The following is a 25,851-nucleotide window of genomic DNA, read 5'->3' on the forward strand; positions in this document are numbered from 1 at the left end:
CACCAACCAGAAGCCTCACATCTGCTTATTAAGGCAGAAACAAGGCAACTAGAGCTACCCTTGCAAGCCTGGGCTTTGAGCAGCCCACGTGCGGCATGTCTTGGCTGAGAAGCGAAGCTGATTTTCTGAGGGCCTGGGCCAATGAGATGCATTAAAATGGGGGGATGGGTGGGCGGTTTGGCAGTACATGGCTTGTACAGCATCGGAGCTTGGGCACGTTGGACGAGGGTTGGACAGAGGATGGTGTCTGCCTTTGTTTTGGTATTTGTTTTTGATCGTACCGCGGTTGCTGGATGCAGGCATCTCCCTGTTAGTTGTGCTCGTAATGTTTATGACGGAATGGTGTTTCAAGACAAAGGAGTAAGCGAGCTGAGCTGAGCTGAGCTGAAGATTGCGAGAAGAGCAATGGAAAAGGGACATACAAGACGTCAGATAGCAATATCAGCCAGTCCAGCTGCTTATAGAGCTCTACTTATAGTGCCCGAGCAGTGGACACACCCTTCTGCTTGTGCCCTGATCGCGGGTGGTCCCGTTTCCATTTCGCTCGTAACAACCTGTTTTTTTCCATCTTCTAATAATTCATCGTCATTACCTGTCATCAGCCGCATCCCGCCTCGTTTCTCCATCGCCGAGAGGAGGACTGGGACCAAGAGAAGCGTGCGGTTGCTTTTGGGTTTTGCACCGCCACCAAGGCTGGCTCTGTTCTGCTCTGTTCTGCTCGGCTCTCGATCTGTACTTTGATGCTCCTCTTCTTTCTGCTTTAATAGCTGCATTGCATCTGCATCTCCACCGCCAATCTGCTCGTCGTACAGAGATTACGCACGGCGACTTACATACCTATACAGATAGAGGTACATATACAGCTGCACAGGCTGGCACACACATTGGTGCATTTTATCCCCTCTCCCATCTTCCTCTCTCTTCTCCCTGCACTGCTGCAGTCAGTCCTTGTCTCCCATCCCCCCTCTTTTTTCCGTGGCTCGAGCCCAGGCCCAAACGTCGGCATCTTCTCTACACTATATTCAAGCAAAGCTTAATAGCGGCCTCTATCTATACATGGCTAGCTTCTGACCTACCCAAACGACCCCAAACATCCGCTTGACATACTTGGACACACGCGCATACAGGCAATAGCCCTGCCCGGCTGTGGTGGTGGTTTCGCTGCTTCTGTGGCTGGTCTGCCTCGTGGCTCTACCTCCCCCTACGCTGTGTCCCGAGAAACCAACCCTGGCCCTTTATTTCCCTGCGCTCCTCTCACGAGATCGATCCGATCGTGAGGCAGATTGCGCCTTGTTGCTCGTGGCCAGATTTGCTCGGGGGCAAACTACTCTATTTCTGCTGGCGTGTTTATCCATCTCCAGCCTCTGATAAAATCGTCACTGGCTGTGTTGGAGCCCAACCCCTCATCCATACTCATATACACGCAAACTTATATCATTCCATCATCTAATCATATCGCATCACAGTACTGAGCGAGTCTCTTCTTCTCTTTGCTGTCCATTTGGCTGTGAGTCTGGAACAATTTTCATTCTGTCTCTGTTCCCCTCTTCTTTTTTTCACTCTCCATGTCTTGCTTCTGCCCCTCCTCTCTTCTCGCATTGCAGGTCCCCGCTTTGATGAACCATCGATGCCTTCTCTGCAGGGTTTTGTCCCGAAGCTCCAGGCACCACATGCTTAGAAGCTCCCTACATATCCCACTGCCAATACCTGCCTATCTCCGCCTAGCACCGCTACGTGTAGAGCACTGCCGCTGCTATTAGAGGCTCAACACTCTTGTGTATGGACCCAAAGGACCCCTCCGTGTGCTCCCCTTTGCCACCCAAGCTGTGGGTGGCTGTGGGTGACGTTGAGCGGCGGCGCCACAGTGGCCCAGTCGAGTGCCATCGGGGATCGCCTTGAGGATTGAGTGGTGAGATGGAGCGGTTGGCGCTGAGGGGCTGAGCGGGCTTGATTCATGTCAAATCACCAGCGCCAGATGTAGCACGGCTTGAGACGACGCAAAAGCGTTGGAAGATACCGACAAGAGAGTGAGAGAGCGATGTCGGGGCTCTGCTCTCTTCTCGTCCTTGCATGGCTGTGGTGTGAGATTCTGAAGCAAGGGCTGTATAAGAAAAACCAAGAGAGCAAAATGAGACGAGAAAGAAAAAAGAGAAGGAAAAAAGAAAAAGAAAACAGAAAGAGAGGCTCTTCCTATTTTCTCATTCTCAGCAATATCGCTGTTCTCTCTCAAATAAAGATGCCAAGTGACATCTCTCTCGCGCCACTGCTCCCGCGATCTTGTCGTTGAAGTCGACGACTTTGGCATGTGCTCGAACCATTCGACATGTTCTTTTCCCCTCACACTCACAGGCTGTTCCCGTCCACCAAGAACCCCCACTGCCGCTACCACCCACTGTGGCCACCCCTAAAGCGCTCCCCTGCAGCGCACGGCTTCACTACCGCCCAGTGGTTCGCTCGCTGGCATCTCCCCTAAACCGCCAACTCCTCTTTCCGACTTCTCCCCATGCGGCCCCGAACTCAAACTTGCCTCTTCCATTTTTTTCTTCTTCCCTTCTCCCCAGCCCAACTGCGCTTGTCGCAGCTGTACTTGTTCGAATCCTTCCTTTACGACAGCCCACGTCTCTGTTTTCCTTTGTGCTAATTTTTAATGATTTGAGCTGTGCCTTTAGTTGCCGGTCATCTGTTTTAATACTTCTTTTTCTTTCTTCTCTGCCTTTCCTTCCCTGCCGGACCCGTCGCAGTCCCATTCTCGCCCCCCTCCTCCCAGACTCAGACAGAAGCTGCATCGCCATCTGCATCACCTTTTTCAAATCCTCAGCTTCTAATCCAACGCGCGCGCCCCTGTTCCCGCATACGATGCAATGGCAGCCGTAATCGGTGACTTTGTTCCTGACCTCTCGCGCTTCCACAGCATGATCTCCACCTCCTCGACATCCGCCATACCGCAGCGCCAGGAAAGCCAGACCCACGATCCCGCCGCCCCCTACCGTTCCTCCAGCCGGCACCGGTTGTCTGGCTCCGTGCCGCGGTCTCAGACATCAGCAGCATCAGCATCGACTTCGGCGTCAGCACCGGATACCCAGAACACCGCCAACAGAAGCACCGCCGCCCAGCCGGCGCAGCAGGGCCAGGCGCTGGCAGCGCAGTCGACTTCGCGCTCGGCATCCTCTGGCGGAGCGTCGCGATTCCCCTCGCCGCCGCCGTCCTCGTCCCCAGCAGCTGTTCCCGGCCCTGTTGCCGCCGACGATGCAAATCGAGCGTCTATGGCATCCCAGACTGGAGACAGCGTCTCCGCAGCCGGCCTGCATCAGCCAGCCTCGGACCTGATAGCGCCTCAGAACCAACAGCCCTCGCCCACGTCGGATGATTATCCTCTGAGATCTGGCCAGGCTACCGGCTCCGACTCGTACCTGGTCTCGTCCACGTCCGCCTCGTCCATTCCCGAGCAGAATGTGATCCACATCAAAGATCTCGCTCACATTGAAAGGCTTGCGGAAGCCGACTTGGCTGGCGATGCGGACCAGTCCGGCATCCTCCACGACCCGCCGCTGCATCAGACCAAGTACGAGATCAGCGCGATGCCTATCGGAGATGTAATCGAAATGGTCGCCGCTCTGTTGACCAAGATCACAACTACAAACGATCTGCAGCACGATGCCATGCAGCGCAATGTTGCCCACCAGCAGCAGGCAAACCTGAACGCAGACGCCCATGGCGGTTCCCAGATGAGCCCGCTTAGCCACTCCGTGCTTGCATTCCACGGTAAGAATGTTCCGGCCATCACCATCTTGAGCTACCTCTCGCGCATCGACAAGTACTGCCCGACCACATACGAAGTCTTTCTGAGTCTGCTGGTCTACTTTGACCGCATGACGGAGAAGGTCAACGACATGGTGTCTCGAACCGAGGGTAGCAGACGGTCATCGGCGTCGCGACCGCGAGGAGCGTTATCAGTTGCATCCCACGACACCCCGATGGGTGATGCCTCAAGGAGCCCTGATGAGAGCGACGAAGACCTTGCCGACGACGACGACAGCGACGACGATGAGGTCATGGTTGACCCACCGTCCAGATACGCTCGCTCGGCAGGCAGAGGCGCGACACCCGCTGCTGAGCGCTCTCTTGGCCTGCCAACCCCGGCGGCGTATTTCGTGGTTGACAGCTTCAATATCCACCGATTAATCATCGCCGGAGTAACTTGCTCCAGCAAGTTTTTCTCAGATGTCTTTTACACCAATTCGCGATATGCAAAGGTAGGCAAAATCTTCCTTAAATACTCTTACTTCTTCCTCTCTTGGCTTAATATTAACTATTAATAGGTTGGTGGACTTCCCCTGCCGGAGTTGAACCACTTGGAGCTCCAATTCCTGGTGCTCAACGACTTCCGACTTGCCATTCCAGTGGAAGAGCTGGAGGCATACGCCACGATGCTTGTTGAATTCTACGCCCGAGAAGTGGTGGCTCCTCGGAGCCGTCACACTTAGTCGCGAGGCATAGCAAAATTCGCGAAATCAAAAATTAAAGCGGGAGAGAGCATCGCAACAGCCGACGGATTTCCGCGACGAGCTCGGTAACATGAGCAAGCCGTGTTTTGGATCTTGGTTGGTGCAACGGTGCTTCATCTCGGAGCCTCGATCACGACAGCGATATCTTGTAAAGCACCTGTTGGAAATACCCTCTTACCAAAGAGTGGCCGTGGCTGATTGAGCCAGAGAAGACAAATTTGTCTTGCGATCCCGGTGGATCTTACATACACCACATTTGAAGCGACAAGGAAAGCTGTTGGAAGCGAATCAATGGGTATGGGATCACCTTTTATACGATCTAAAACTTGCAAACTTTGGACTATATATCAGCGAGTTGAAAGAGGAGGGAAATGGGCATGTCAAGTTGGTCTTGGACTGTGCGGCAAGACTATAGATTGTTTCTAATTGCAGGCAGAGAAGAGAGGGAGCCATGTGTGTGTATGTGCGTGCGCATATGTTAGCCAACGACTTTGATTAGACCAGGGAGATGGTACAGCTGCACAAGGCAGGGACAACAAGGAGAGAATGATTCTTTATGGGAGCTCTGATGGGATTGGCGGATTCATTGCAATGGCGCAGGCGGGGTTTGATGGCCTTGTTCTTCTTTTTTTACCTCTCTTCTCTTTTATTCGTTTGAAAGAATTTAAATAGGGGGGTTGTGACGAAGGTCGACGACAACGAGATTTAAATATGCTAGATAGATTTTTTATGATAGCACAATATGATATACTACGCTCTGGTAACGAAATTCTGCCCCGTGAACATTCAGTGTGCTTTAACTTAATAGGCTATGGAGATATTGCAATCTGAAATTCTGTCTTGTGAACGTTTAGTTTGTTTTAAGTTTGATAATAGACTATGGAGATTTTGCAATCTGAAAACTGTATGGATATATAGCATGACCGCACCCATGATTTGTGTATAACGAAGGCTCTATCTATCTATGTATAGTGTATATTAAGAGGGAAAAAAGAAGCAACCATGTTCAATCAATCAACTCGTCGCTGAATAAAACTAGAGAGAAAAAGGTGTTAAAAACAAATGGACTGAAATTAATGTACTGTGCTGTGTTGTACTGGGTAATGTAATGTACTGTAATTGTAACGAGATGATGCTTCGAGCGTGTGCGTGTACGTGTGCCGTATAGGTGTATAGTAAGAAAGTTGCAAGTAACGACAGAAAAAGAAGCGAAAAAGCAATGACAAAGGAAAAGAGAAGCATGGTTGTATGTATGTATGTGCGAGTGTGAGTTGTATGAGTAAGTGCGAGTGTTGTATGACCCGTTAAATGACCGTGAAAACCCTTTTTGCTCGATAAACGCCGTCGTGTATGGATGTTTTGAAAAACAAGAAACACCGAGTTTGTTTCCCCCCTCCGCGCTTGTATGCCCCGTTTGATGAATGCCACCCTCCTTTTATTCCCAGTATCCGCTTGGCCTTGAAGACGTATGATGAGAGATTGCGTGTATATGATGAGAGAGAGAGAAAGAGAGTTTTATGTGAAATAATCGTGCAGGAAAGTGGTATTCCATTTTCCGGATTCCGGTTTGTTGTGTAATTCTTCCTTTACGTCGTCTTCTTTTTTGTCGTTAGATTCACCCAACCTGTCCCCCTTGGCCCACGTCTCCTGGGGAACATCAAACGACAAGAACGCATCCTCCATCTTCACACCAACCTGCCACCTCCCCAGCCACGGCAGGAAATTCTTATGCCCGCCACAAGCTTCGCCAGCGTTCGGTTGCGCAATGTCGTACCACCCGGCGGTGCTTTTGCTGCAGTACTGCTTCGTCTCGAGCTTGATCCAGCGGTCGGTGCTGGGGAGCTCGCCGTAGACGCCGTTGCCGGAGGGCAGGGGGGGCATGACGAGGGTGGTGTTGAAGCCGAGGCGGTCGGCCCAGCTGGTGGCAAAGGGGAAGCGCGGGATGAGCGACATTGGCTTGAAGGTGGTTTGGAAGAGTGGCCTGGAGCTGGGCTGAGACTCGTCTGGGTTGGACGGGTCGTCGTGGGGGTAGATCTTGACGGTGGTGGAACCGTCGGCGTGGTGATCCCAGACGAATTTGGCGAGATGTTTGGGAACGTTCCAGTCTGAAGGAAAGAAAATGTGTTAGTCTTGGTTTCTTTGATTTGATTGTAACATGATATATGAGAAAGGACATGGTTTCATGATAACCAAGTAAGAACCGGGGTTCCTTGTATAGATTTTAAGAAATCACAAGTTAAACTTACTCGTCCTCCCATTGAAGCAGCTGTTTGGCGTTGACACGTAAATCCTCGTAATCTTCGGGTTGCATCCCTTCGTCTTCTTGCCATCTGCCTCCGTCCTCTCCCAGTCAAAACTGCCTGGCGCAACCAACATCTCATCGTAAGGTCCTATGGGCGAATCCCTGTAGCTCAGAATCTGAATCATGCTCAGCCCGCCAACGGGACGGCTGTAGGCTTCATCGGCAAAAGAGGTGAGCCCCTCGAGGGGAGAGTAAGCGTGTTCAGGAAGAGAGCGGGCGTCTTTCGGTGAGGTCCAGAAGGAAAAGGTGTAAATGTCGCCGCGGAGGTTCCATTGCGGCGATAAGGGAGTGATGGGGCCGCCGAAAGATTCAGGAATGGCTTTGGTCTCTTTTATGATGGGCTCAGATAATAGAGTTTGAGATTTGGCGGAAAGTTCTTCAGAGAGTAGAGGTTCGTGGATGCTGATTTGAGTTGTGGGGGTGGACGGAATGCTGGCGGACGTTGAGGCGGCGGAGGCGACTTCCCAGGGTGACGATGATACGGGTGACTGGGGTGAGGATGGCTGGTTGTCGATTTCGTCTTCGTTAAGGTCATGAACTTCATCCGGGTCGAGAGAGGTATCAACAAGGCGGAGCTGGGGCCTTGATTTGGCGTCGGCAAAGAGGATAGGCCGTAGAGGAGGAGTTTGTGGAGTGGTGGTAGTATAAGACATGGTATTGTTGTTTTATGGTGGTGATTGATTGAAATTGGGTTACATCAGAGCAAGGATGGAGAGTAAGGTGAGTACCTGGCTTGCAGGCGTGAGTGAGGTTGAGACCAGCTATTAACAAGGGAAAGTTGAGAACTGAATGACAATCGAGTAGTTGACCGAGTTGTAAACGGCGTTGATGATGGTTGATGACGGAGGTTGGATAAAAAAAAGAAAAAAAGGTATAAAACCTATTGTAAGAAACGAAAGAAAAAAGAGTGAGAAAGAGAAAAGAGAGTAGTCTCTCTTGAAGGCATAGAACGAATGAGTGTGGTGTGTGAGTCGGATGAGAATGAGCGGAAGGGGGGGTGGGTAATCCAAGCAAGGACTTGTAAAAGATTCACACACGGAGTTGTACTTGTAGGAATTCCGCGGCGCCCCAAGCCAAGCTCTATCATTAAGGAAAAAAACTAGTACCAAAAGAGGCCTCGGGAGCCAAGTGGAGGCTGTCGACGCCGGACTCGATCTCGGCGCGGCAATAGGGCTTTTGATGTCCGAGTGTTCGCTTTTTTTCTCTTTTAGCTCGCCTGCCTAGGTATGGTTCTTTTAGATGGAGTACAGTGCAGTTGATTAGTCTGCGGAGCGAATTGCACGTGGCGTGTGTAGTTTCATTTGTCGAAGGATTCGGGTAAGTGGTGGTACATGTGAAAGTGTTGATGATGATGTATGTGGTTTTCAGGTATGAGGATGAAGCTGAGAGCGAGGCTAAGGGGGGGGGGGTTTAGCTCGTGGAAGCAAAGGGAGCGAGATTGCAATGGGGTGCAGCTGAGGTGGATTAAGAATGGATTTAGTCGAGTATAAGTGCTTAAGAGAAGGAAAAGAAAAGAGGTCGTAAAACACCAACGGGTGAATTGAAAATTGAGAAAAAATCCACGTAACGACCGAGGTGGTCTAAGTGCAAGCAGGACCAGCAGAGGGTAACATTGAGTGAAGAGAATAATGACAGAATCCTGTGCCGCAAATCTCCAGCTGCATGCGGCGTGAGCGTGAAGGGGGGATCCCGGCTCCCGAAAAGAGAAGACGCCCACAGGCTTGGGACACACACAAAACCAATCAATTGGGTTGAACAGGCAAAACGGCCCTCCCTCCCCCAGTTTTCCCCTCAGCAGGAGGAGCAAAAGGTCGGCTCAGTTCTGAGAGTGTTCCAGAACGCAAGCAGCCTTGCATCAAGCCCGCATGTATACAGTAGCATGCAATATATGCAGGATCTCCGCACCGGGTTTGGGAATTTCAATTGGCAGGTGGAGATGGGTGGGAAGGGGGAACAAACGATGACGATGATCGTCTTGGATCTCGGCTTGGAAGCTTAAAAAAGAAAAGAAAAAAGAGGGATACGAACCGGTGCTAACGAAAGAGTGTGTCAAGACGAAGGAGAGAAGAGAGCGGAGGAGGGAGAAGGAAGAGACAGGCCACAGGAATGCTGTAAGAGTGCGAGGCCCAGTAGCAAAAGTAAAGTTAGCCCGGCTTGGCGATCGAAACTGGGTTGGCTATGGGTACAAGTAGGTTCCCAGCATGGTGAGGAAGCGATGGGTTATGTTACAGTATGGATATGAGTTATGGGTTCTGGATATCGGGTATAAGCAAGGGTGTAGTTATGGATACTACTACTATTGTAATATATACTGCTGCGACGTGGACATGCGAGCAAGTGTCTGGTAAGTACTGCCAACTATGACTTATACGCTCTGACTGGCTGAGAGAATCTTTGAAACTGAGACAACAAGACGCAGTCCAGCTCAACAAGGCATGACGCGGCGCGAGAGACAGGAAAACACCGAGAGACAGAGTCTCGGAAACAGGAACCAGGGAGAAACCCAAAAGACAAGAGGATGCGAATGGGCTGCTGAGTGAGTGACGGGGGTTCCGTCTCCAAGGGACCAGCGATGCGTAGGGCCCTGTAAACGATACGACAGGGGTTCCGGGAAAGGCATATTGGTACCTGCCTCTGAGGGGTACAGCTTGGGTACCGCCAGCTACATCCGTGGGATTGGCATTACATTACTATTACATGCATGAGGCAAAACGTGTTGCTTGGTGTGTTTGCACGTTAGCGGCCGCATGAAAGATGACACTGCTGCGGAGAAGAAGGCGTGCTGATCCGCATATTGACTCTATCCGACGAGCGTGGAACTTGGCTCGTGAACTATGCTGCTAGCATAGCTGTATCTACGTTGTATCCCGGCAGTGGATACCTCTCAGCTCTTAGTAGACTTCTTGGGCCGTACGGAGTACTTGTATATACGACCTAGCAAATCATGTGTATCTTCAAGTAGTGCGCTGTACCCGCCTGGGTGCAGGATACATGTTTGACCTGCAGGAATACCTGCCTGGAACGAGTACGAGTGTGCAAGTCAACACGTGGGAATGCACGCCCTTTCTCAGGGCATATTATTGCAGAGTTACTTCGTGTTGCCATGCAAGTGTAGCAAAATACGACGTCGTTACCGAATTATGAGTAGTTGTGGTACGAGTAATGTAGGGTTGTATAAGGCAGTAGAATTAATCAAGCGACAGATGTGCCCATTACCGACCCGTGCCAAGCGATGAAAAGGTACGAAGTAGTACGTATAGTAATATTGTCTGGTTCTCCAGATCTGACTTTTTGCACCTGGAAACGCGACAGCCGCCGTGGAGTATCCGAATCCAGCATCACCGCTTATTTTTTTTTTTTCAACCTGCTATACTGTATGCCTCTTTTTCTCTGTAGCCGAGCTCAAAAAGAACAGGGAACAGCAGCTGCCAAGAGGCCAGTCCTTCGCTCGCGGACGCACATTATTTCCCGTATCCCGCTGGCTTGACCTGTTCGAGCAATTGTCAGGGTCTGGCTTTGGTATGGAGGGCCCCAACAAAGCCAAGCAAGCACACAAAGGACAACAGGACACCCTTGACAAGGGCCACGCCACACCACATGCCGTGTGTTAAAAAGGAATACTATACCTACTGTAGACCCAAGAAAGAGGCCCAAGGGAAAAAATTAGAGAGAAAAAGACCCGCTAGTAACGGCGCCTTTGTTTAGCGTTCCTCTAGCTGGGCCGTGTCTAAAGGCCAAGTCAAGAGGACTTGGTTAAAAAAGGGAAAAAGACCAAAGTATAGTACAGTAGCACTGCCTTCAGGTGGGCATGGGTTCGTTATGTGTCGCTATTACTAAACTGAACGAGGAAAAGAGAGCCATCCCATGGGCTAAAAGCAAGAAACGAAGCGAATCAATGGTCAGCCGCATGACATGGCCGAGAGGGTGTCCATCGGGGCTGAAGGGCAAGTGAGGCGCTGTTAATTAAATCAAACCAGGTAGGCCCTTTTTGTATGGGGATACAATCTAAATCAAAAGGCCAAATAACCCTATTTCATGCATGTGTTATGTGCGATTACTATTGCGTAGTTGTTAGCGTGACTTGACAAGTCCCAAGGGAGAGCTCTGGAGAGGAAGCGCTCGTGGCTGTGGCACCAGCTGTGGCCACCAAGATAAAGCCAATCAAGGTTCCCACCAGTCTCAGGTACTAGACTATTAACATGTAGCGTGCTCTTTTCAACTTGGACAAGGAACAGGGGTTCGGCTTTTAGCTGGGCATCTGGGCATATGACCAATCCAGCGGCTCTACTGTACGACTATAGACGATGCGGATAGACGACACAGACGGGTAGAAGAGCTGTGTTGCAGCCCATCACAGTGTATTCAATACGCGTCCAAGATCTCCATACGGAAGGGTATCAAGTCCTGCCGTCTCACATATCATACTTTGCAACACGCAAGCAGCTCAAAACGGAGACAGAAGACAAAATCAATAAAACCCCCCACGCAAAAGCACAAGTAATCAAAAATGGTCGGGCATACAAAAGGCCATCAAACTCCGTGCTCCCGCATCTCTTGCCTGCATCACGGCGAGCCAGCACTTTCTCTAAAACTCCCAAAAGGGCAATACCAGGACACCAGCTGTATTCCCTTATTCCGATAGATTACCAAGCAATAACGGCTGGAAGAGCCGGAACGACGAAGTGCTAGCTAGCCAGAAAAGAAGCGAGCGAGCAAGTTGAACGAGCAACGAGAGAGACAAGAAAAAGAGATGAAACACTAATGAGTTCCATGGACTTTCCAGTGGTGGCCCCATCCATCCTCCCGTCTGGGTCCGCCAGGCATCCACCACTGACCTCTTTTGTCATGCCCCTGAGCCTTTTCTCTTTCTTCTGTGTGTTCGATGCTTCTTCCATTGAAGCTCCGCTCTTTTGTCTTCTCTTTGACTGACTAATACCACCAACCCCGTATAACTAATAATACCTTTTTTTTTTTTTTTTTTCTTTCACTTCGGCGCCGAATGACAAAGAAAGCCATGTTTTATCTCCGCTGCGGACGTCAGCACCTAAAAAAACCACACCAAGAATACGTGTAATGTGGACGCCATTTTTCTTTCAATGAGAGGCGGGACCTCGGCACAAAAGTTTCACGAACCCGGCGCCCCTCCGCCCTGGTCCCTGCAATGGGACGGACCCCATAGACACAAGCATCCATAGCTTCAGATAGTAAATTCACAACGGAGAGCTAAACTACTTTCTAATCCCGCTAAACAAGGAGGCAAGGGAGGAAAAGGGAATAGGCGAAAAGGCTAGCTGCAAACGAAGGAAACGCTACGGAGGGCGGAACTGGTTCAGGTTGGCATGGAGCCGGCTTGCTTGGTAAAAAAAGAAAATTAAGATCGTGCTTGGGCCATGATGCTAAGAGAAGAGCGACAAAAGGGATCAGCGTGCTCTGAATCCACTCTGGAAATGCTTATACCACTTTTATAGTGGGTAGTCCATGCTGTGTGCGTAGTGCCCGCTGACCGCATGTCATCGGCGCTGATGCATGATGTTACATTGCGTAGGGGGATAAAGGAAAAAAGAAGAAGAAATAAACAACGTGGAGAGGGGAGGGTTACCGCCATGGCACGCCGACACGCGATGGATCGAGTTTGGAGGAACCCCTGGAATGTAGCCTTTTAGCTAATGATTTATTTCTTTATTTATAAATAAAAAAAAAATCCGCGGGAAGGGGAGAGTCATCGCACTAAACCATCAAGGTATAACAACCCGAAAGCTGAGCTGGAAATACGGAGTACAAGATATGGAGTTGGAGGTCGGAATACCGGTAATCTGGGCTGCTTAATAAAGGTGGCCCAGAATCCCGGGACTTTGATATATACTTTGTGACTTTCAATTTATTTTTATTTCGCTGTTGGTTCTTCGCAACGCAGCGCCCAACAGGCGGATTCGGCAGATTGGTCGATTGGTACCGATATTCAACTAACTTGTGAATCCTGCCGTGCAACACAAGACCAACAGCAATAACAAAAAGGGCAGCAGGGCTTCGGCCCGGGTCCCCCTTTCGGAAGAGGCCCGTACGGTGGCAAGACTTCACATGCAATAACTCCAATTTTCCAAAAATCAAAAATCAAAAATCAAAAATCAAAAATCAAAAATCAAAAACATACAGTATATGCGTAGTGTAAATAAATACTGTATTATTAAATTACAGGCGCCTCATGGAGGGCCATAGTACTCTAGCAAGGCTGAAATATGCGTTGCTTATGAAGTAGCCGCGTCACTTATAAACCGGATGACCCTGATGGAACTGGATGACTGCCTAATAAACAAGGCTGGTTTATTTCAGCCTTGTAACAGTGATAGCCTTCTATAAGACGCTATAATTGAATAATACAGTAATATCGTTGCTATATATACACTGTATGTTTTTTTCGGTTTTAATTGCTGAAAAATCGGAGTTATTGCACGAATGCAAAGTCTGCCCAAGGTGCCACGTAGACCCAGGCTCTGTATACGTAATACAACGCTCCAGCTGCCAGCAATACCACTTGGATGGTAGCAATAATATGGTAGTATTGCCAAGTACTCAGCTCAGCCTCAGCTGTGTCTGTCATGATACCTCTTGTCCTACCAGCTGTGCTGTGGCCACCAAGACCCGAACTACCGGTCCAGCTCTCACTCTCTTAGCTTAGACAGGACTCCAGCACCCCCAGTCCATGCCAGGTGAGATTTTATACAAAAAAGTAGTAGTAATGCTGCGGCCCGGAACCCCCGAAACTCTCAGCAAGAGCCAAGCAGCAAACCTAAAACAAAGCACAACAACACTAGCAGCTTGTTTTGGCAATTTCTCTTTATACACATGGCATCATTGCGCACTCCCAAATAGTATATACTCCCAAATAGTATATACATCAGATAAAGCAAAGCCTTCACCGTCCACATCTTCAGCAAGGCCGGGCATGTTCCGGAGAGCGTCGGATTCCACTCCATGTCCCTGTCGCTCTCGTCTCCCGCGAACTGTCGGTGTGTGTGTTGGTGCGTCTGTATCTGTCTCAGCAGCTCTCCAGCTCTAACAGGATCTGCCCAATATTGGCCTCTGAATCCAGGGCAATAGGCTGACGATAATACGGAGAGTCCGTGGACGCGTGTCTCTACTTCTACCAGCTGAAAGCTCCGAAATACCGCGGAGTGCCCTTTCCTGCCCTTTCCATCGGTTACTTTTACTGATCGCTGTCATGTCTCCATCATCCTCCACTGCCCAAAAGCCCTCTGTTTATTATGCCGCCGTCGCACTCTGCGCACTCTTTCGGACGTCCGTGACCCAATTCACCCGGCTATCCGTACTGGAACCATCCCCTTGCACTCACTGCTACTGTATATCCCTTTCGGAATACGGAGTAATACGCACTATGTAATCTCACTATTGCTGCTGCTGGCTGGTTCTGCTTCTTTAGCCGGCAGCACAAGCACACCACTAACAGCTGTAACTCTTATACACGCAGCAGTGAGACAAGCAGCAGCTTGGCAGCCCAGCCCGACGCACACCCACAAGACATGCATAATACATGTATACAGCTTGCATAGCCCCCAAAAGGTCAAACGCCCACGAGCCAGGGAAATTAAAAGACGCTCCTCGCTTCAATGGAGTCAATAAAGCGTGAGTCTAGAAACTTGGCGGCCCCTCTCCCGGTAACCGCTCATATGCGAGTGAAATAGTATAGAGCAAATCGCAAAAGTGCCTCTTTCTGGTTACTCGCGTGCATTCATCCATCGTGCATAGTACAACGCACCACGAAGTTACGGTTGTAATGGCTGTCTGTATGCATGCATGACGCCCTGCATGGTTCGATGCACCTCCCACATGTTTAAAAAAAAAAACGACGCGTGGTATTTGCATGTCAAAATTAGCAAAAATGCCTCGGCCGCAACATGCCATGCAATGCACATGCATACATACAGTATGACTTACACCATCTTCAACTTATACCCAAATTTGCCAAGCTACCATCACCCAACCATCTTCTTCACCCTCCCTTCAATACGAGTAATTGTCAAAAAAAGAAAAACTGTCTCAAATCTCAAATCCACCCATGTCTGACTCAAAGCAAACTCAAAAACCCCTTCCCACACCAAGCACAGAGCAAATCTCTGCCCCATCCGTCATCCTTCCATCAAAACACAACATTCCATTGCACTAGCCATGATAACTGACTCGCCCATATTCAACCGTAGAAGAAAAATAAGCTGCCGAACGCATTCCGGTCACCACCGCCCAAATCCTTTTACGCTTCCATTTTCATAAGTACTCCGTACAAATGTATAGACCTACATCTCTCTCACTTGTAAGCAGCAATTGCTCATCCCACGCCACTTCGCCATGCGTACTCCGTGTGAATGACCCGCTCCTTTTCGCCGGGATCCTCCCGATCAGCACCCCGCATATCCCCGGCCGGCAGATCACATCGCCACCTTGAGTCTCAGGTAGGATTCGGTTCGGTGAGGATGCTGTGGCAAACGCAATCTTGAGTCCTGTGCAAAATACTGCCAAGAGGAGAATTGAGTTCTTAGAATGCCTTGAGAGGCTATAGTAGAATATCACACGCTATTGCTGGCTAATTGTGAGCTTGAATGAGTTGAGAAGACATTACGTACGTACAGGAGTTGATGATATAAACATGGCAAAGCAAATCAGCGTCGCCAAGAGACATCCATAATTACTCTCAACATGACCAGAGAACAAACCGCACCTCGATCCCACCACGATATCTATATGCTTCCAATAATTAGAAATAGACAAGATCCTCTTCTTCAGCTACTCCCATATTGCCAGCCTCAGTGTTGGCTGGCCCCATTCCGGGAATTCAAATTCACTCTCAGGTAATCTGACCCTGGTGCTGCTGATTGCGACGTAGAGTCCAGTCACCAGGGCTGGGTTGACTTCTTTGTTATTAATATCAACAACGCGAAAATGTAGAGTGTGTTGTAGGAACGGTACTACCGAGTCCGGTTCAAGATCTGGTAAAACTCTTTGGTCAACGTGCTTCATTAGTGCCATAGTTAAGGGCGCTGTTCCAGACATCCTGGATTGAGAGCTGCCCATTCCGTTCATCGTGAAGATGCCAACTGATCCCATGAGATTTGAGGCGATGCCCCATGTGAGAATATCTTCTGGTGGCTCTTTAGTAAAGAAATAGATAGTGAATGATCCGTCCAGAGCACCATGATTCACATGGACATTTGCAATCCATTCCGTGTAATGTCCATCGGCCACAGTAGCATCCTTCACATCAAACTTGAGAGCTGAGTGGGAGCTTTTTGTGCCTGAATTACCTTTCCATATCCCGCTAGGCCTCCTTTGCGATTGACTCTTGAACCGAATCATAGCTGGGCTATTTTTCCCAAGCCAGTTGTTAATCTTCTTGATCAGCTTGTCTCGCGGAAACTTAGTATCGCCATACAGAGCTGATGTGTCTCCATATGCATAACCAAACACCTCGGTCGTTCGTGACATGTCCGAATCCCAAAACGCGCCGCTGTCTGAAGACATGAAAGGTGTAAGTGGGGTACTAGAGTTTTGCATAGTCCCTTTCAGCGCGGTATAAGTCGTCTCTCCTGAGATTTGTGGCGTCATCCATGCTGTGGGATTGAGAAGCTGCCACATTGATATCAATCTGTCCGTCATTGCATGATGTAGGAAGAAAAGAGGATCGAAAGAGGACAGAGGAACGTAGGTCATATGTCCTCCAGATCCGCCATAGATGTGAATAATGTCGTGCACAGCCTCTATAGAGTCCAAATTTCTAAGATTTTGGGATATGGCATAGTTTTTGTTACTAAATGAATCGAACTCGTGATAGCTCGAGAATAATATGTAAAGCCGCTGCTGGATCTCGGGTAGTCTTGCAAGCAAAGCCGAATTCACCTGATCATTCATGGAAGGGGGGGCTAGCATACTGATTTGTGTATCTGGAGCTCTCTTCGTCTCGTTCCAGCTTCTCAGCTATGAATAGTCAGCATATAGGAGGTTACTAATATCATGCATCTATCCATACTTACCGGCGGCCAGATGAATGCGGCCTCGTCAAGAGGATGAAATGAATAAGAATACAAAGGATTTCGAATTACTTGAACACCGTTGGGGCCGTATTGAGTCAATGTGGAATTCCAAAATACATTAGGAAAGTGGCTTTGGCCAGCTGGCGCAGGGGAGGCCCAGTCCCAGTATGGTATTCGAAATTCCGAGGCAGCTTGCTGGTAGAGCTGGCGTTCCGTTACATTGCTGAACATGCGGGCGATAGCATTGGCAAGCTTATGCAGCTCTTGCTGTGAGCAGTCAGTATCTCATCTTACGAGTGCCATTAAAGCCGTAGCAACATCAACGATCGACTTGAAGAGAGCTGACCTCGTATAAGGCTAGATATGGCCGGTGCCACGTTGGAAATAACACAGAACTATGCGGACAGTAACCTGACAGGCTCGCGCCCGCTACTGGCTCAACGCCGTTCCATGTCACAAAGGGCACACCGTGTATTCCTAGGCCCAGAGAGATTCATTAGTCTCGTAACTAAAACTGAATGGGTTCAGAGTCTCACTCACCGGCAACTTGGTAATACGACAAGGGATCGTCCTGACTGACTGACTGAAACATACTCAGCGCCAACATGTACAGGTCCCATTTGTATTTATCTGCCTGTACATTACGAATCTCGAGTCTCAGGGGTATACTCCCATTGGCCGCCAGTGGCAAGCGGCCGACGACAATGGGCGCATTAGGATCTTCTCGCCGAGTGAGAGATACCAAATCAACACCAAAGTCATAATCCAGACCGAAAACCCCAGATATAATGGAATGAAAAGCCCAAGTGAGGAGAAATAAGAGGCGCATGGTATATATTGGTCTCTTTCTCTCAGTAGACCTGGTTATAAAGAGTGATTTGCCACCAATGGTCGGCGCATACAGCGACTCGAGCACACCAATCGTCCAAAGATTATTGAATCGTAGATTAAGAGAGCGTAAGAGAAACCAATGGTATGGAAAAAAGAGCGTATGCTGTCTTTCGCCAAAGAAACGAGCGGCAAGAATGAAGAGCGTGCGAATGGGTGCCAAGATTAAAAGAGAGGAAAAAATCAGCCCAAACGCGCGACCGAATATACAGCACTGGTCTCTCAGATATTAGGGTGAAGGAAGCAGAAGAAAGGCAGAGGAATTCAAGAATTGAGAGGAGATGGAAGAAAGAAATAGAGAGGGCCGAAAAAAGTATTGATGAGCAGCTGGCACAAACGGAAGGAAGGCGGTCCTCATGCAGACGTACCAAGGCCCAGGTACCCCTCTATCAAAGATACCTGAATTTCTAGCTTCCTGGAAGCGATATTAACGGAACCAGAACCGCGTGGTTCTGCAGATCAAATTATTATTGCCTTGTGGCTGCTTCCAGCCTGTAACATCCCTTGCCGGGCTGATCATGAGGCGATTCTATCTCTAGCGAGTGGCTTGGCCATGTCTTGGCCCCAACAAGAGAGAAAGAGACGGGCTCTGAGACGGGAAATATGAGTTTCTGAATCCAGAACTGGATCACGAGCTGAGTCTGGGCAAGTTTCAGGCTCAGGCCACGTTGGTCTAGATTTGGAAGCGGCAAGTGCGGAGAGCTTCATATCTTTTTATGTTCTGGTCGCACATATCTTTGATCAAATTCTCTTGAATGTCTACGTATATGCTGCCGCTTCATCCGTCCCAGCGTAGCAGGCGGCAAGCCTGTATATCGACTGTGGGCTTTGTGCAATGTAACACAAGATGCGTGCTGCATTCTGCTATCATCTCATCAGCTTGAGACACGCGCGGCCGAGAACTCGTCACAATGAGAAAAGCACAGATCAAGGATTCAAGTACCCAATATATTCTTATAAAATTGCTCAAATATGCATCTAAAATCTTACTAATGCAGTCAACACCAACCAAGTTATATACAACCCCCATTTTGTGTCTCATCCAAATCTCATTTCTTTTTGTCTCAAACCATCCAACTAAGCTCCAATGGAAATCTGCTTTAGCGGCTTCATTGGCCCCTTGCGAGGCTCGTCTGCCCGATCTATCCTGTATTTTAACTTGACACCCATGGCCGCCAGCTCGACATCCAAGAACTTGAGCGCACCGGGGACCACGACCTGCGTCGTTTGGTCGCCGCCAACCCAGCAGTTGCCCTGGCCATCTTCCCAAATCTCGCCCTGGATCTCTGTCAAGTCGATACCCTCGCTGTCGTCCAGCTTGACGGCACAGTTTCGGCAACGGACCATGCTTGGGGCCTTCTTCTTGCCCGGCGCGAATTGAGAGACAGTTGGTTGCACAGACAAGAATGATCCACAGCGACGGCAGATCCACGATTTGGTGTAATCTGAGCAGTTGAGCAGTCTGTCTTGCAGCAAGAAGGCTGTGCCGTGAGCCAATAGGGCGTCACGCTCCATTTCTCCCACACGGATACCGCCACCTCTCTTTCTGCCCTTGATGGGCTGGCCTGTCGTGGGCACGACTGGACCAGTAGTTCGGACCTGATACTTGTCGTTGACCATGTGACGCAGACGCTGGTAGTAGACTACACCGACGTAGATGTCGGCTCCCAGCTCTTCTCCAGTGATACCAGAGTACATAGGCTCGTTTCCATGATAGTTGAACCCAGCCTTCATCAGCTGGTGTCCAAAGTAGTCTCCCGCCGTGTTCTGCTCATCGAATCTGAATGGAGTAGAATCTTGTGCCAGTCCATGAAGAGCACCAGCTTTTCCAGCAAGCGACTCCACAAACATACCGATTGTCATTCGAGATGGGAAAGCGTGGGGGTTGATAATGACATCAGGCTGGATACCTGTCTCAGAGAAGGGCATGTCTGTGGCCGGCCATTTCTGCGACAAGACACCCTTCTGTCCGTGTCTAGATGAGAATTTGTCACCAATGATGGGAGATCGAGGGATTCGGATCTTGATGGAAATGGTCTGCAGGGGCTCAGAGCCCGATTCGGCACCGATTAGTCGTACTTCCTCGATAAAGCCTACTTCGGAGTCCTTGTATTTCTCATAGTGCGTAATTCCGTCAAGGTTGACCAGATTTCCGTTATAATCCGGTGTGACGGTGTGCCATGCGCACAAAACATCATCCTCCTTCACCATGCGGCCGACGTGAGGCAGGCCGTCGTCATCCAGCATGCCCTGATACGCGGCGCTAACGTAGCTGTGCGGAGCAAAACCGAACATCTTGACAACGCTCTTGGCGGCTCTCGTTCTCGAGTCATCCTTTAGCGAAATTTTCTTGGTCTTGTAGACTGTGCCATGGCCAAAGCCTCTCTCATGAGCAGACTTGTTGATGATCATAGCATCGTCCATGTCGTAACCAGTGTAGGAAATGACCGCTACAACGGCGTTCATACCGTTGGGGAAGTTATCGAAGCCATAGGTGTTGTGAAGAGGTGCACGGACAATGGGCGTCTGGCCCGTCTGTATCCTGTATGACTTGTTGTCTGTTCGGTGGCGAATGGCCGTACCAGGCGTTCCCATAGTTTGCTTACCCATCTGACACTGATACATGTTTCGTGGGGATTGGTTAAAGTCTGAGAACGGAGTCATGTTGGCCAGGATGGAAAGCATATTGGTCGGGTCATATTCAACGTGTGTCGATACTCCAGATTCAATCTCCTGCGGAACGACGGCGATTGACATGTAGGGCTGTTCGTGAGGGCCCACAAAGTCTTCCTTCTGTAAAGGCAGGTACTTGACGGGGCGTACCATTCTGGCTGGTGTTGATGACAGGTAGAGACCTGGGTATGATCCACCGTTTGAGGGAGGGACGTAGCCAATCTCAAGCTGCAGAGGCACTCTGTGTGTGCCCTCGACTTTCCAGTATCGCAAGCAATCTGCGATTCGAAGTGACTCCTTCGGAGTGGACCATCCGATGACCTTGCCATCCATCATGACAACAACGTTCTCGTCAGTGGAGGCAGATGATGTTTCCACAGCACCCAGCTCGGCAACAAGTGCAGGAATGTTGGACACATCGAGATGGTCAGTCATAATCTTACACTTGTGTGTCATGTGATTGAGCAAACCACAAGGAGAACCATCAGGCGTATGGACGGGGCACATAAAGCCCCAAGATTCCGGCAGCAACTTACGCACGGCAGTTGTTTTCAACTGGGCGAAGAAGGCACCACGATGAACCATTCTGAAGTGACTGATGAAACGCAAAAAGTTGAGCTTTTCTGCCACTACAGTGAAGCCGGCCGTTTGTTGCAAATCCAAGCCAGAGGGACTGACCAGATTACCAGTGGACAGGAAGTATTCGAGGCCATTCGCGATGTTCTCATTTGATTTTCTGAAGATTCCGCCCGGAAATTCCTTTTTGAACTCTTCAGAGGTAAAGTTTACGGCCGGGTGCCTTCTCAGATAGTCTCGAATAGCGCTACGGACGCTCGTTCCAAGAAACTCATCAAGCCTCTCCTTCAAAATCTGTGCGTAGAGGAATCCACCGAGCAAGATTTCCTGGTTTTGAATAGCATCGGGGTTGTCAACGGCACATTCGCCTGCAGCCAAAGCGTAGAGCTTTCGAATCATGAACAGAACCATGTGGAACTTATCGAGATCTTGCTTCTCCGTGACATCGACATTGCCCAGGTGGACACAAACAATTCTGCGCAGGAACTCAGTTCCAACCTCATAATCTGACATTGTTTCTGGGACTCCCAAGACAACTCTGAACTTTTGGCCCAAATAGGCGCGGGTCTCCGACTTGCTGTAGAGGCGGTAGGCTTTGTATGTTCTCAACAAGAGTTCTACTCTGTCTGTGAGGAAAGTGTTTTTGGCAGCCTTGGAGCCCATGGGTCCAATAAGACCCTCAAAGATTTCTCTATCGTTGGTCTCCACCAAAGCCTTCAATATCATGATGACGGGAATGAGGTATTCGTTCTTGCGCCATGAAAATCTGAATGTCACATTTCCGTCCTTCAAATAATGCAGCACATTTGTCTGAGAGGTTTCATCGGGCCTAACTGATCGAAGAATGATACCGTACGTGGTGTATCCGGCACCTCGGTTCGTGAAACTGGGACGGTTGATAGCCATGGGGAAGTTTCGCTTATTCACCTGCAGCAAACGGATAATCTTTTCATTACCGTTGACAATGAAGTATCCACCAAGCTCTTCGGATTCTTCCTTGCGCCGTACCAGCAAGTCTGGCGAATTGTTCTCGAGATGACATCGGTTTGACTGTTTGTGCTTTGTAAGCAAAGCTTCATAGCTTATTATGGAAATGTGAAGGGGAGCTTCCTACCTTGATCATAATAGGAACCTGACCAAGCTCTCGGGTGAATTCAATGGCATCGCCTCCATTGATGCTGTACTCAAAGGTTGCGGAGAGCTTTCCTCTGTAGGTAGCATGTCTCTCTCTGCATTCAGCAGGGAAGATTTCTCGGTTCAAGGCTAGCTTGTTGGATGGCGGCACCTGTGGCTTCTGCAGGGTCACCTCCTTGATCCGAATATTCAGGCGGTTTTTGCCTTCTGGGCCAGCGCGGTCGTTGCCGTCGAGGAAAACTTTTGTTCCAATATCCGCCAAGCCATGCGCGAGAAGGCCGGGCTTTCCATCACCGCGGAAGATGGCGTTGAAAGACTCAATGTGAGGATTGACTGCTAATTGGAGAGCAGGATAGGCGGAATGATCGGTTGGAGGATTGCGGAACAGATCCTGGCGACGCAGAGTATGGAACTGGTGGTCCCATTCTGTGCTGGTGGCTGATGGTGCCATGATGTCTGATGTCGAATGGATAGTCGCTATCTATAAAGCTGAATCGCGATTCTTGCACAGGTGGGTTTCCAAATTAGAGAATAATTATAAAATACAATGCCTGAGAATTAATGCATCGAGACAGGCAGCTTCTTCTCGAGCGCTTCAGAAATTAACGAAGCGCCTGCCCCAGGTCAATTGCGATTGGAAACAATTCGGCAGACACTTCTCGCAGATAGCTTGCGGTCCCCATAGAAGAAAAAAAAAGTTGACTGATAAGAATGAGTGGGTCACATGAGATAGCGTTATCGATAGTACTGGCCAGCAGTGACATAAGCAGTTGATGGAAAGCTAGGCGGGGTATGGCTGGTTTGTGGCTGCAATGGCGCTTGTGGCTATTGGCCTGATAGAGAACATGAGGAGACCTGTTGAAAGGGTGAAGATGTGCTATTTATTATGAAATCCTTGATTAGATTCTATGCTGATAAATTTCTTCCGGATATACTTCTAATCCCTACGGCATCCGACTTAGCAGCACTCATGATTGCTCATAAGAAATGACATTCAGAAATAATAAGAGCCGAAGCGCATCGCCACATTAAATACAGAAGAACACGGGTTGTTCAGCTACTACTCATTAAAAATGCTGTCTCATTGGGATTTGATACCGAAATCCAATTACCCGTGCCTATCAAAATACAGAAACTCAGTAGTACATGCGCATATACAAGTAAACACCTGTTTACAGGGTAGAATATTTGGCATGGAGGAGGAATTTAATACCTTGTTTTAAGCCATGGTAATAAATCAAGCATATAAGGTCTCCGTTTATTATGCTCAAAGAAATACTATAAACGCCTTTCTAAAGCTTGGAATGTGAATATGACTCTAGTTGAAGCCCTGCTTCATTATTTCGCGTCGCAGCATAGGACAGAGGACAGACTTGGCGTAAGTATTACTTAAAAAGGCACGATGAAGCATGGATATTTATATTCATTTTCAATCTCGAAGATGTTGCAACGAAAAGCAAGAATCAAACCGCAAGGTTTCTAGACTAACTCTCTAATTCGATATCAAAGGCTCTTTGGGGAAGCATACATGCACTAATGACTTCAGCTTTCGGCTACATGTACTGACGATGCAGCATGTGATATCGAGGCAAAGCTGGGTCTCCGGCAACCTACTCTTTGCTAGTTGCCAGCAGTGAGTGGCCCGAGTATTAACGCGTACGGTAGAGAGAGAAACAACCGATCTCATTATTATTGGAAAATGGGGCGAGCAGCTTTAGCGAGCTTCGTCCTATATACTGCTGCACAGGGTGAGAGTCCAACACCCGCCAATATCCAGCAAAGTGACGGATGACCACGACCACTGCGTTGGTGTGCCAAGCACTTTATTTGGCAGATATTAAGGTGTCATGGAAGCGGTTCTCGACGTAATTATGCTTGGCCTCCTCCCAAAAGCGGCACCCCCTGGTCATGATATTTCCGTATCTTGTCTGATACATGGAGCTTTATATAGCGGCGATCCACAGTCAAGCCATTTTGACCCCTGTATATTGCTCAGTATCAGTAACAATTTTTTCAGCTTTTGGCAGCTCAAATATGATGAAAATTTTGCTTTTGCTAGGAACGTTGATTTGATTCAGAGCACATTTTGCCAAACCTTGTACTACTTAAAGGGCTCATAGAGAAACCCCGTAATTATTGCTGCAAGGGCTTTTTGCCTTGAGCAGCCTCCTCTTTTGCAAAACTCTCTTTAAAGAAGCTGCCCACCATTACGGCCGATAAACGTGCTAGACACTGGAGCAGGGGCTCTAAATTGGAACTGTCCACGCATCCTTTTCTCCCAAAACTCGTCCCGATCGGCCAGATCAGGATGAGCAACGGGGTCCGGCAAGCAGCCCTCAGAGAAGGCAGAAGAGAGCTAGCAGTGCCTCGTGGACAGAGCACAGGGCAAAAATAGGCCGGGTGTGATTTGAGATGCATATAATAATTCATGCAATATGAGTGAGTGCACCGTATTCTACCGGTATACGAAGTAGAACTGCAGACAGCACGAGACTACAGTGCTTCTTACAGGCAGGCTTGATAGCTCCCCAGGTGTTATCGCTAGGTGGTCGGACTTGATGGCGGGGCATCAGAGCTCCCTAAGAAAGCATGAGTCGCTGCCTGCCAACCTTAATATTCGTTCTGTTGAGGTCAGTAACCAGCCAGTAGCAGCAGGCAGGTGGTCCAACCCGACCCTCTTTCCATCGAACCAACCCCACCTTATCGCCCTCATCTTAACCCTCTTCATCCTCTGAATCGCCATCATCGTCATCTTCATCGTCATTTAGAATCAAACCATCAGCGTAGATTTCCATCATCTACTGTTTACAATCTTAGAGCGCATACGCATTCATTCCGTTAGCGAATACCAAACAGAGAGCGCCGCATATAGAACCACCACGGCAGAGAGACGAAACACGACAGCCATCAACACCATTCTGCTGCTAGGCGCTGTACTCCATAGTCTACTGCACCTCGTCTCGTTAGAAGCGCTGGAAATGGCCTAGCACGCCTGCAGCCTGTCATTGAGATCACCGGCACAAGACCAGACGTCTCCCCCAAGGCACTTTTCATCACCAGGCGAGGTGTGCACTCGCATTAGCCGCCGTCTGTTACAAGCTAGGCACAGGCACCTCCATCCGAGACACTGGGATAAATACTTCACTTTTCTGCACAAAATCTCGAGCTGCCCCGGCAGGGTACGACAAGGTAGGTACTGCTCGCTTTTACGCTCTCCCCCGGCTCTTGATCGGCCCAGCCTGCACAAACGAATGGAACCGCAGAATTTGCACTGGGCAGCGGTTAACCTCTACTGGCAGCGTAGGTCTGGTGACTCGACAAACACAGCATACCCGCTTCCATACGACGTCCCGAAGTTGCGCACGCACGGTGCTAGCACGCAGGTTCTTTGGTGTGCCGCTGCGACAAAGCAGAGCTACCGCCGCCTAGGCTGCCTCTTGCGTTTTGGTTGGCTGCGGCCCACGGATAGCCAGTTTTTTTTCCCATTCTCTTTTTGCCCATCCTTTCTGCTGCGGGCGAGCATCCCCCATCCACTAGCAGTCCAGATAGCGGCGTAGCTTGCCGTCTTGAAGCTGCGAATTTGCCAGCTTTGGACCTACGTCAACGGGTGCTAGCTGCGATTACGATACGCCGCCTACGCTACGAAGCACGCCCTTCTCTACAATCGAATTCTGCTGCTGCATCTCTTTACAGCCTCCCTCGCATTCCAGACGAGCGCAGCACACAAGGTCAG

At 49.4% G+C, this 25,851-nt stretch overlaps 5 protein-coding genes across 5 annotated transcripts; 1 reads left to right on the forward strand and 4 right to left on the reverse strand.

The window, feature by feature from the left end:
- The first annotated feature begins 2,574 nt into the window (after positions 1–2,574).
- Positions 2,575–4,772, forward strand: GGI43DRAFT_333932 (cyclin-domain-containing protein). Its single transcript, XM_083202008.1, has 2 exons — positions 2,575–4,253; positions 4,320–4,772. Exons 1-2 carry the CDS (start codon positions 2,862–2,864, stop codon positions 4,482–4,484), a joined length of 1,557 nt encoding a protein of 518 aa, XP_083062184.1. The 5' UTR covers positions 2,575–2,861; the 3' UTR covers positions 4,485–4,772.
- Positions 4,773–5,883: 1,111 nt separating this feature from the next.
- On the reverse strand, positions 5,884–7,723 carry GGI43DRAFT_334004 (uncharacterized protein). The gene is made up of 2 exons (XM_083202009.1): positions 6,752–7,723; positions 5,884–6,610 (listed from the first exon to the last, which is right to left on the reverse strand). The coding sequence occupies exons 1-2, from the start codon at positions 7,458–7,460 to the stop codon at positions 6,021–6,023; spliced, it is 1,299 nt and encodes a 432-aa protein (XP_083062185.1). The 5' UTR covers positions 7,461–7,723; the 3' UTR covers positions 5,884–6,020.
- A 3,191-nt stretch (positions 7,724–10,914) lies between these two features.
- GGI43DRAFT_401333 (uncharacterized protein) lies at positions 10,915–12,554 on the reverse strand. Its single transcript, XM_083205561.1, has one exon. It carries the CDS (start codon positions 12,410–12,412, stop codon positions 12,179–12,181), a length of 234 nt encoding a protein of 77 aa, XP_083062186.1. The 5' UTR covers positions 12,413–12,554; the 3' UTR covers positions 10,915–12,178.
- Positions 12,555–14,859: 2,305 nt separating this feature from the next.
- On the reverse strand, positions 14,860–18,003 carry GGI43DRAFT_401337 (uncharacterized protein). Its single transcript, XM_083205562.1, has 5 exons — positions 17,388–18,003; positions 17,194–17,324; positions 16,848–17,114; positions 15,448–16,791; positions 14,860–15,399 (listed from the first exon to the last, which is right to left on the reverse strand). Exons 1-4 carry the CDS (start codon positions 17,674–17,676, stop codon positions 15,604–15,606), a joined length of 1,875 nt encoding a protein of 624 aa, XP_083062187.1. The 5' UTR covers positions 17,677–18,003; the 3' UTR covers positions 14,860–15,399; positions 15,448–15,603.
- A 666-nt stretch (positions 18,004–18,669) lies between these two features.
- On the reverse strand, positions 18,670–22,859 carry GGI43DRAFT_401340 (DNA-directed RNA polymerase I core subunit RPA135). The gene is made up of 2 exons (XM_083205563.1): positions 22,099–22,859; positions 18,670–22,034 (listed from the first exon to the last, which is right to left on the reverse strand). The coding sequence occupies exons 1-2, from the start codon at positions 22,567–22,569 to the stop codon at positions 18,813–18,815; spliced, it is 3,693 nt and encodes a 1,230-aa protein (XP_083062188.1). The 5' UTR covers positions 22,570–22,859; the 3' UTR covers positions 18,670–18,812.
- Positions 22,860–25,851: the final 2,992 nt, after the last annotated feature.

The sequence above is a fragment of the Trichoderma evansii genome (assembly GCF_050947405.1).
Source record: "Trichoderma evansii strain SZMC 28006 chromosome Unknown GGI43scaffold_6, whole genome shotgun sequence".
NCBI lineage: Eukaryota > Fungi > Ascomycota > Sordariomycetes > Hypocreales > Hypocreaceae > Trichoderma > Trichoderma evansii.

What these genes read in the sequence shown, in the direction of transcription:
- GGI43DRAFT_333932 (XM_083202008.1), top strand. Translation starts at nt 2,862, where the DNA reads ATGGCAGCCGTAATCGGTGACTTTGTTCCTGACCTCTCGCGCTTCCAC. An exon ending in CCAATTCGCGATATGCAAAG is followed by an intron (nt 4,254 to 4,319) that starts GTAGGCAAAATC and finishes AACTATTAATAG; the next exon opens with GTTGGTGGACTTCCCCTGCC.
- GGI43DRAFT_401337 (XM_083205562.1), bottom strand. Translation starts at nt 17,676, where the DNA reads ATGCGCCTCTTATTTCTCCTCACTTGGGCTTTTCATTCCATTATATCT. An exon ending in CATATCTAGCCTTATACGAG is followed by an intron (nt 17,115 to 17,193) that starts GTCAGCTCTCTT and finishes GACTGCTCACAG; the next exon opens with CAAGAGCTGCATAAGCTTGC. An exon ending in CCGCATTCATCTGGCCGCCG is followed by an intron (nt 16,792 to 16,847) that starts GTAAGTATGGAT and finishes GACTATTCATAG; the next exon opens with CTGAGAAGCTGGAACGAGAC.
- GGI43DRAFT_401340 (XM_083205563.1), bottom strand. Translation starts at nt 22,569, where the DNA reads ATGGCACCATCAGCCACCAGCACAGAATGGGACCACCAGTTCCATACT. An exon ending in AGGTTCCTATTATGATCAAG is followed by an intron (nt 22,035 to 22,098) that starts GTAGGAAGCTCC and finishes AAGCACAAACAG; the next exon opens with TCAAACCGATGTCATCTCGA.
- GGI43DRAFT_334004 (XM_083202009.1), bottom strand. Translation starts at nt 7,460, where the DNA reads ATGTCTTATACTACCACCACTCCACAAACTCCTCCTCTACGGCCTATC. An exon ending in CTGCTTCAATGGGAGGACGA is followed by an intron (nt 6,611 to 6,751) that starts GTAAGTTTAACT and finishes TCTTTCCTTCAG; the next exon opens with ACTGGAACGTTCCCAAACAT.
- GGI43DRAFT_401333 (XM_083205561.1), bottom strand. Translation starts at nt 12,412, where the DNA reads ATGGCGGTAACCCTCCCCTCTCCACGTTGTTTATTTCTTCTTCTTTTT.